This window comes from Triticum urartu, unplaced genomic scaffold (assembly GCF_003073215.2).
Source record: "Triticum urartu cultivar G1812 unplaced genomic scaffold, Tu2.1 TuUngrouped_contig_5731, whole genome shotgun sequence".
Classification (NCBI taxonomy): domain Eukaryota; kingdom Viridiplantae; phylum Streptophyta; class Magnoliopsida; order Poales; family Poaceae; genus Triticum; species Triticum urartu.
This window is the reverse complement of record NW_024116430.1, coordinates 564-10,334: the sequence shown is the minus strand read 5'-3', so window position 1 is coordinate 10,334 and position 9,771 is coordinate 564. Positions and strand designations below refer to the sequence as shown.

Here is a 9,771-nt window from a genome sequence, read left to right as displayed (position 1 = left end):
CGGAGAGCAAGGGGGGGGGCGGGACGTGGCAGAGGTCGAAGCTGCGCTCCCGGTGGCGGCGACAGAGACCCCGGAGGTCGCGGCCGAGAGCGACGCCGGTGCGGCCGAGGCGAAGGGGCCGCACAAGCTGCAGCGGCAGTGGACCTTCTGGTACGACATCCAGACCAAGCCCAAGCCCGGCGCCGCCTGGGGCACCTCGCTCAAAAAGGGCTACACCTTCGACACCGTCGAAGAGTTCTGGTGGTACGTGCGCGCGCTCCTCTCGCGCTTCCTCACCCGATCCGCTCAGATCTGATCTAGTCATCTACATGCTCTGCTGGTTCCTATTCTTAGCGGTTATGTGATGGGGATTTTTAGCCGACGATATCGAGTGATATGCCCCCTTGCGCCAACAAATCCGAAAAGTATAATTTGTTAGGTTATTCTGGAGATATCTGCTGATTGTATGATTTCAGGTGTTGTTACTGCTGTGGGTAGAGGTCGGATTGCTTTTGGACAGTGTTGTTTTGTTGTATGCCTAGCTCTCATATCTAGGGAGGGTCCTGTGGGGGCGTTTTTAGTATTGGTTAGAACTTTGTTGTATGCTGGAATGATGCATGTATGATACTATTTGGTACTCTAGCTGATAAAGGATTATTTCGTTGCTATCAACAGTCCCATTGACTTTTAACATTTTATATACACGTTGAATTTTTTCTACGTAGTTTCAATTTAAATCAACTTTAGGTACTTCTATTCGTATATTCCTGCTTGAGCATGACTAGTTTTATCTATAGTTTCTTCTCCAACTTCCTCCTGAGTGTTGTGGAAGGAAAATCTTCCTATGAGTAAGAATGATATGGTTCTGTTTGGCAAATAAGAATTCTCAACATATGTACACGAGATTTCGGTGTTGTTTATATCAAGTTTGCATGTGTCATTATTTGTATGTTGTGATAAACAAACCTTTGCTGTTTTTAATTCAATATGGATAAAGATTCCTAGATTTTTTCTGATAGTTGGGCACCATTGCTTGAGCTCAGTCTCCGGCTCTCCGCCATTTCATTGTTTCTTTTTTGTTTCTTAATTCGTTCCTTTAGGCACCATTTACTCGTTGGTGCTTCCTTTATGGGAATAAGGGAAAACCCTATATTACTAAATAGCAATAATAATCTTACAGTACAAAACACATTTTGGTTTGTTTATGGACCAAACCATCGCAGCATATATTTTCAGATACAAACATGACCATAAGACCAGTAATGTATAATCATATTTGAGGAGTAGCAGTATCAAATGCACGTGATATGTTGTGCAGGAAAGTGACATCAAAATTCTGTTTTCTGTTATGCTAAACTTCTACTGCGGCATTTCTTCCTATTTTCTCTTGGGCAGTTTGACTATGATTATGCTATATGTTTCTATATTCTAAAATTCCTTTTTTAACTTACGCCTTCCTGGTTTCTTCGGCAGCTTGTATGATCAGATTTTCCGTCCGAGTAAGCTGGTAGGAAGTGCTGATTTTCATTTATTCAAGGCTGGGGTAGAACCAAAGTGGGAAGATCCAGAGTGTGCAAATGGGGGCAAATGGACTGTGATATCTAGCAGGAAGGCCAATCTTGATACCATGTGGCTTGAAACGGTAAATTTCTGTAATATTAATATTTTATTTTTCTGAGGTGCTTAGATCTACCATAGCATCTCACTCTTTATCTGGGTTCCAAAGTTCCTACCAGCGGAATCCTTTTGACTAACTTTGTAAACATGCAGTGTATGGCTCTGATTGGAGAGCAGTTCGATGAGAGCCAGGAAATTTGTGGTGTTGTCGCTAGTGTTCGCCAGAGACAGGATAAGCTTTCATTATGGACTAAGACTGCCAGTAACGAAGCTGTTCAGGTTTGTTTTGGGAACAAAAACATTTTGCAAATCAGCCTCACTGATGGTTGTATTTTTTTGGTACATTTTAATGTATTGGTTGAAATGTTGACTGGGATAGTAGCCCAGTGCTTCCTCGCCTCTTCTAGAGTCCACAATCAACATGCATCTAGTTTTGTGGATTATTTTAGGGAAATTTTTGAACAAACGAGCACTCTACAGACCACAGCTCTGATGCATTTAATTACAAATTCTAAATAACCCACTATATGGCAAAGCAAAGTATCGATTGGACAACCAACTTTACTGGTCCATGAAGCAGAAAAAGCCTTCTACTCAATTGACAAGAGGCCCCTCCATATCTCTTGAAGTGAAAACAATTTATTTGCGAAGGAAAAAAGGAACTATATTATTCTACTCAATGCTGTTTAGCTGCAGCCTGCAGGGATGGTACCAGTCAATTGTGTTGACAAGGCTAGTCTTTGTGGTGCTGCACTGATGTTACCTGTGTCTCTGTCATGCAATGTGTTTAGAAGTAGTTACTGTACATTGAAACACTGTAGACTATAGAATGTATGTATAACGTGAACATGCATCCTCTATTCATATATGTATGAGAATTGGAAGAAGACGCTCTTAAGTTTTTTTTTTTCAGTAGGAAAAGAACTAAAGGAAACATTTGGTGTTAACTAATGTACTTAATAAATTTGTTTCGTATTTAGCATCAGTTATACAAATCCCTATTTTTTACTTGTGCGTTTATTGAAGGACGTTGCCATGTGGGCATTTTCCATCTGTTTTGTAGTCCCTCTGTCTCAAAATGTAAGATGTTTTTTGACACTATTATAGTATCAAAAAACGCCTTACATTTTGAGACAGGGAGTACAATACAACTAGACCAAGCTTTAGAGATTCTCTTTCTTTCCAATGCATGCATATATAGATAGTAATATTGGGTCACCCTTCCATTTATACAGTTTGGGCCATTTGCCATGAATAACACCAAGCCCCAGACTGCAACTTATATGTTGCTGTTTAATCATGTTGAGATGGTTGTAATGTGTTCACCCCTTCTTTCGTCATACTACAGGTGGACATTGGCAAGAAATGGAAGGAGGTTATTGACTACAATGATAAGATGGTCTACAGCTTCCACGTATGCCTCTGTTTTTGTTGCCCAAAATTGTGCACTATAGGCACTCATAGATAAGAAACATTCTATGTCGGCTGCTGACTCTGTTTTGGTGCGACTCAAATGCAGGATGACTCGAGAAGTCAGAAACCAAGCAGAGGTGGACGATACACCGTGTAAGGCTGCACGCATGATGAAGACCGCAGCTCAGAAAGTGGCCTTGTAGTGTTTGACCGAGATTCGAACCGCCTCAGCTAATGTTGTTTGAGGCAATTTTCCAATCTATTATTATGTCGTTTTGCTCTCTGATAGCTTGTGGTATACAGAGATGTTGTATGCACTCATTTTTCCTCGCAATATCCCTTGATTACAACAACCCAGAGGAGGAACTCCATCTCGTGTGGGAAGTGGGATGCATCATCACTGTTTTAAGTATATGTTTGCCTTTGTGCAAGACTTGGTATTGGCTGTTTAGTCCACTTTTGTGGGCTTTGAAAAGCTTGCATGGAAAAAAAGATGAGTTTTGTGGTTCTTAATAGATGGGACTAATGTTTTGTGGTTCCCTTCCTCTCTACTTTCCTACCAATATCGCCTGCTCAGATCGAAACATGTTTCATTACCTTCGATCTGTGCCCAACGATACCTTTTACTCCCTCCGTATGACTCAATTTTGTACTAACTTTAATACAAAGCTAGTACAAAGTTGGATCATCTATTTTGAAACTTTGTACTAACTTTAATACAAAGCTAGTACAAAGTTGGATCATCTATTTTGAAACGGAGGGAGTACGTTCGAGCAAGTGGAAGAGCACTAGTTCTTGCTTCCCCTCTCTAGATAGATGGACACTGCGTCGGTGTGCTCCTACGCTCGGCGGCCCATGGGACAAGAAGTTTGTTCTTGGTTACCACTCACAAGTTCCATCTCCCGAGCATGGTTCTCCTACCATGCATGCCCCATTTATACACGCACTGACTTGAAGCTCACTCACTCACGTACGGCTTCACCCTGGCACAAGGAACACCGATAGATGGGTCACCGCGAACCACCCCTACGTGGACGTCTCAATTCACCGCTTGCTTCACCCACGGCCTTGTTCCCACAGCACCACGTTCCTGTCCAGCATTTCCTTCTCCTTTTCCGCATTTTCCATCCATCACACAAGTCCTTTTTGCTTCAACAACACTGCGGCATTTTCCATCGCACCTAAACAAAGAAAGAACACACCAGACGCAGGCCTTGCTACGCAAGCGACCGATCCACGCTGTGCTTGTCATGCATCTTTCCGCCTTGCCTTGGCTTGTGCTCTAATCAAGCCCGGACTCTCCACCCCACGGTTGGTGCCGGACGCCGCCCTGCCACCTTACCGCGCCATCTCACGCACCCAAGCAAGCTATATCACCTGCTAGCCTCCTCCTCCATGTCCCTTCACCGATACCTCACCCCTCCACCACCAGATCATCATCACCGCCACCGCCACCGCCACCTTGCGCGGCACCGTCGCAGTGTCGCGCACCAGCCATGGACACCGGCGAGCCCAAGGCCAAGGCCGCCAAGGTGTGCCGCGCGTGCGGCGACGATGTCGGGGCGCGGGAGGACGGCAGCCCCTTCGTGGCGTGCGCCGAGTGCGGGTTCCCCGTGTGCCGGCCCTGCTACGAGTACGAGCGCAGCGACGGCACGCAGTGCTGCCCCCAGTGCAACACCCGCTACAAGCGCCACAAAGGTACCCACCCACATTGGTTCAGAAGCAGACAGTTAGAGATGCCACGGTTCATCACAACTGGGCACATTTTGACGGAATCTACTGTCGCAGGGTGCCCGAGGGTGGAGGGGGACGAAGAGGACGGCGACATGGACGACTTAGAAGACGAGTTCCAGGTCAAGAGCCCCAAGAAGCCTCACGAGCCTGTTCCCTTCGACGTCTACTCGGTGAGATCGGCGTGCAATGTTTCCATTTTTGAAACATCCAACCGAAGCAAACCATCTTTGTGAACTGACGCGACGCTTGCCTTGCAGGAGAACGGCGAGCAGCCGCCGCAGAAGTGGCGCCCCGGTGGCCCGGCGATGTCCTCCTTCGGCGGAAGCGGTCAGTGCACAACACAACACCTCTTTTTTTTTCGTGTTGTTGCTGCATGAGAGTGATCTGAAGAACTGAAGAGGAGTTCGTGTGGTGCGTGTTGATTTTGCAGTTGCTGGCAAGGAGCTTGAGGCGGAGCGGGAGATGGAGGGGAGCATGGAGTGGAAGGAGAGGATCGACAAGTGGAAGACCAAGCAGGAGAAGAGGGGCAAGCTCAACCGCGACAACAGCGACGACGACGACGACGACAAGAACGACGACGAGTACATGCTGTAAGCCCCGCCTTCCTCGCCAAAATTCAGTTCGAATTTGCTAACCAACGTACGTACTGTACGTGGTACTCATTGCGCGCCTAAATGAAATGGAAGGCTGGCGGAGGCGCGTCAGCCGCTGTGGCGCAAGCTGCCGGTGCCGTCGAGCCAGATCAACCCGTACCGTATCGTCATCGTGCTCCGCCTGGTGGTGCTCTGCTTCTTCCTCCGCTTCCGGATCATGACGCCGGCCAACGACGCCATCCCGCTGTGGCTGGTGTCCGTCATCTGCGAGCTCTGGTTCGCGCTCTCCTGGATCCTGGACCAGCTGCCCAAGTGGTCGCCGGTGACCCGGGAGACGTACCTGGACCGCCTCGCCCTCCGGTACGACCGCGAGGGCGAGCCGTCCCGGCTGTCCCCCATCGACTTCTTCGTCAGCACGGTGGACCCACTCAAGGAGCCCCCCATCATCACCGCCAACACCGTGCTCTCCATCCTCGCCGTGGACTACCCCGTGGACCGCAACAGCTGCTACGTCTCCGACGACGGCGCCTCCATGCTCTGCTTCGACACCCTCTCCGAGACGGCCGAGTTCGCGCGCCGCTGGGTGCCCTTCTGCAAGAAGTTCGCCATCGAGCCCCGGGCCCCGGAGTTCTACTTCTCCCAGAAGATCGACTACCTCAAGGACAAGGTGCAGCCGACGTTCGTCAAGGAGCGGCGCGCCATGAAGCGCGAGTACGAGGAGTTCAAGGTGCGGATCAACGGCCTGGTGGCCAAGGCCGAGAAGAAGCCCGAGGAAGGGTGGGTGATGCAGGACGGCACGCCGTGGCCCGGGAACAACACCAGGGACCACCCCGGCATGATCCAGGTGTACCTGGGCAGCCAGGGCGCGCTGGACGTGGAGGGCCACGAGCTGCCCCGGCTGGTGTACGTGTCCCGTGAGAAGCGGCCGGGGCACAACCACCACAAGAAGGCCGGCGCCATGAACGCGCTGGTGCGGGTGTCGGCGGTGCTCACCAACGCGCCCTTCATCCTCAACCTCGACTGCGACCACTACGTGAACAACAGCAAGGCCGTCCGCGAGGCCATGTGCTTCCTCATGGACCCGCAGCTCGGCAAGAAGCTCTGCTACGTCCAGTTCCCCCAGCGCTTCGACGGCATCGACCTCCACGACCGCTACGCCAACCGCAACGTCGTCTTCTTCGACGTAAGCCCCCCCATCCTCTCACACCTTCTGTTTCACTTTCATTCCGAAGCGTTGGCCTGAGCTGATGAATGCTGTGGCGTGGCGTTGTGGTTGTTGCAGATCAACATGAAGGGGCTGGACGGCATCCAGGGGCCGGTGTACGTGGGCACGGGGTGCGTGTTCAACAGGCAGGCGCTGTACGGGTACGACCCGCCGCGGCCGGAGAAGAGACCCAAGATGACGTGCGACTGCTGGCCCTCGTGGTGCTGCTGCTGCTGCTGCTTCGGCGGCGGGAAGCACCGCAAGTCGGACAAGGACAAGAAGGGCGGCGACGACGAGCCGCGCCGCGGGCTCCTCGGGTTCTACAAGAAGCGGGGCCAGCAGGACAAGCTCGGCGGCGGGCCGAAGAAGGGGTCGTACAGGAAGCAGCAGCGCGGGTACGAGCTGGAGGAGATCGAGGAGGGCATCGAGGGGTACGACGAGCTGGAGCGCTCCTCGCTCATGTCGCAGAAGAGCTTCCAGAAGAGGTTTGGGCAGTCGCCGGTGTTCATCGCCTCCACGCTCGTCGAGGACGGCGGGCTGCCGCAGGGCGCCGCCGCCGACCCCGCCGGACTCATCAAGGAGGCCATCCACGTCATCAGCTGCGGGTACGAGGAGAAGACCGAGTGGGGCAAAGAGGTAAATCATTCAGTTGCTTATTACTGTAAAATTTCTTCAGATAGAAAAAAAAAATGCACCAGCCGGGAATCGAATCCGGGTCTGTACCGTGGCAGGGTACTATTCTACCACTAGACCATTGGTGCTTGGATGAGCTTCTGCCATTCGTGGAGCTTCCCATTCGTGAGTTTTGACTAACAATCCATTTTGATTTGATTTCTGGCTTGAAAATTATGCAGATTGGGTGGATCTACGGGTCAGTGACAGAGGACATCCTGACGGGGTTCAAGATGCACTGCCGTGGGTGGAAGTCCGTCTACTGCACGCCTACGCGCCCAGCGTTCAAGGGGTCGGCGCCCATCAACTTGTCGGACAGGCTTCACCAGGTGCTCCGGTGGGCGCTGGGTTCCGTCGAGATCTTCATGAGTCGCCACTGCCCGCTCTGGTACGCCTACGGCGGCCGTCTCAAGTGGCTCGAGCGCTTCGCCTACACCAACACCATCGTCTACCCCTTCACCTCCATTCCCCTCATCGCCTACTGCACCATCCCCGCCGTCTGCCTCCTCACCGGCAAGTTCATCATCCCCACGGTAAGCGTTCACCACTTCTTTCAACCAAGCTGGTCTGCCTGCGTTGGCAAGCAAGTGATCGGTAGGTGACCGTGCGTGGGTGCTGTGCAGCTCAACAACCTGGCGAGCATCTGGTTCATCGCCCTGTTCATGTCCATCATCGCGACGGGGGTGCTGGAGCTGCGGTGGAGCGGGGTGAGCATCGAGGACTGGTGGCGTAACGAGCAGTTCTGGGTCATCGGCGGCGTGTCGGCGCATCTGTTCGCCGTCTTCCAGGGCTTCCTCAAGGTGCTGGGCGGCGTGGACACCAACTTCACCGTCACCTCCAAGGCGGGCGCCGACGAGGCCGACGCCTTCGGCGACCTCTACCTCTTCAAGTGGACGACCCTGCTGATCCCACCCACCACGCTCATCATCATCAACATGGTCGGCATCGTCGCCGGCGTCTCCGACGCCGTCAACAACGGCTACGGGTCCTGGGGCCCGCTCTTCGGGAAGCTCTTCTTCTCCTTCTGGGTCATCGTCCACCTCTACCCGTTCCTCAAGGGGCTCATGGGGAGGCAGAACCGGACGCCCACCATCGTCGTGCTCTGGTCTGTCCTGCTCGCCTCCATCTTCTCCCTTGTGTGGGTCAGGATCGACCCCTTCATTGCCAAGCCCAAGGGGCCCATCCTTAAGCCGTGTGGAGTACAGTGCTGATTGACCTTAGCTGTCAATGGCTCGCACGCATTGCACTTTTGGGGCGGTTCATATTTGACTTGCTTATTTTGTACAAGTTTTGCAAGCGAGATAAAGTGTTGATTCAGGGGGTTTCAAGTTGTAAGAATTTGTTCAGGACATTATATTCGAATGGAAAGACACTGTTTCTGCATTTCTGTCGTTACACTTTTGTGTTCGCAACTTGACATACACCATCACATCAAATACCCCCTCTGTAAACTAATATAAAATCTTTTTTTTTATAAAAGAGAGATCGCCTCTCCGATTTTCATTACTAGAAATCATCAAGTCTTACAAAAACAAAATAGGGAACCGAGTCTTAACTACGCATCTCAACCTACTACAGAGAGAAGAGAGAAGGAGCCATCCCTCCCTCCCTCACAACTTTCTCTCTAGCATCCAAGATCTAAAGCCTGAGCTCATATATTGATCCAGCACCAGCAAACAAGTATAACAGAGTATCAACAGCAAAGACGTAGTTCCTTCATCTTTGTATTACATCATAACATTGAGCTAAAGCGGGGCCGTAGAGAAATGGCAGAGAAAACAACGCAGCGTAGGTTTGTCCAAGAGGAAGTCGGCCTTCCAGAGAGCAGAACTCCAACCAATCTTTATCCGCTGTGATTCTTCTCGCTCCCAGACGCCAACCATGCGCCGCCTTGAACACCTCTTCTGCAACTCTTCCAACCTGCTTCACTCCATCCGCCACCAGCTCACTTCTTGCGGGTTTTCTGCAAAATATTCCAATCATGAAGCCATTTCAAAAAAAAGATTCACTGGAATACAAGGGTCATCCGCCTTGTTATTTTCAAAAATCAGTCCATTACATAATCTTCAAAGGGTCCAACAAATGTCAGAAATCCCTACCATCACTATACCTCTTTCCGCCCTCCCAAATTTTTAACCCCAAAATCTCATCGCAGAATCTAGGTTTCCAGGAATGTCTCCCAAGTTAAAAGCACATTACAAAACGTTCCACGGTAGGCGAGCTACTGAGGAGGTGAGGAAAAGATGATCAATAGTTTCATCATGTCCACAGAAGGGACATTTTTTGTCCCCTTTCCACCCTCTGCGTAGTAGGTTATCTTTTGTGAGAATGCTTTTCCTAAGAGCCAGCCACATAAACACTTTAATCCTAGGCGGCATTTTAATGTTCCACATGAAGAAATGTGGAACTTTGATCCCATTCTCAATTAGATGTCTGTAGAAGGATTTAACAGAGTAAATCCTATTTTCTGTAAGGGTCCATTTAATGTCATCTTTTCTGTCATTTAAGGTAAAGGAAGCACACCCCCCTTTTATGTGTTCCCACAATTCAAGGGAGTCA

The 9,771-nt window shown here is 50.5% G+C and overlaps 2 protein-coding genes across 3 annotated transcripts; both read left to right on the top strand.

Annotated features, from left to right (window-relative positions):
• Positions 1–26: 26 nt before the first annotated feature.
• Positions 27–3,522, top strand: LOC125529623 (eukaryotic translation initiation factor; the record flags this gene model as incomplete). Its single annotated transcript, XM_048694036.1, is given in 5 exon segments — positions 27–243; positions 1,453–1,621; positions 1,750–1,875; positions 2,945–3,010; positions 3,116–3,522. Coding segments are annotated over 5 exon segments (629 nt in total), but the record flags the coding sequence as incomplete, so codon positions are not given.
• An 869-nt stretch (positions 3,523–4,391) lies between these two features.
• On the top strand, positions 4,392–8,595 carry LOC125529622 (cellulose synthase A catalytic subunit 7 [UDP-forming]). Of its 2 annotated transcripts, XM_048694035.1 has the most exons (8): positions 4,395–4,707; positions 4,798–4,913; positions 5,001–5,070; positions 5,174–5,333; positions 5,430–6,519; positions 6,619–7,176; positions 7,395–7,745; positions 7,836–8,595. In XM_048694035.1, exons 1-8 carry the CDS (start codon positions 4,506–4,508, stop codon positions 8,421–8,423), a joined length of 3,135 nt encoding a protein of 1,044 aa, XP_048549992.1. In that variant the 5' UTR covers positions 4,395–4,505; the 3' UTR covers positions 8,424–8,595. The 2 variants fall into 2 exon arrangements, with proteins under 2 accessions (XP_048549991.1, XP_048549992.1); XM_048694034.1 differs by having other exon boundaries at positions 4,392–4,913.
• The last annotated feature ends 1,176 nt before the right edge of the window (positions 8,596–9,771 follow it).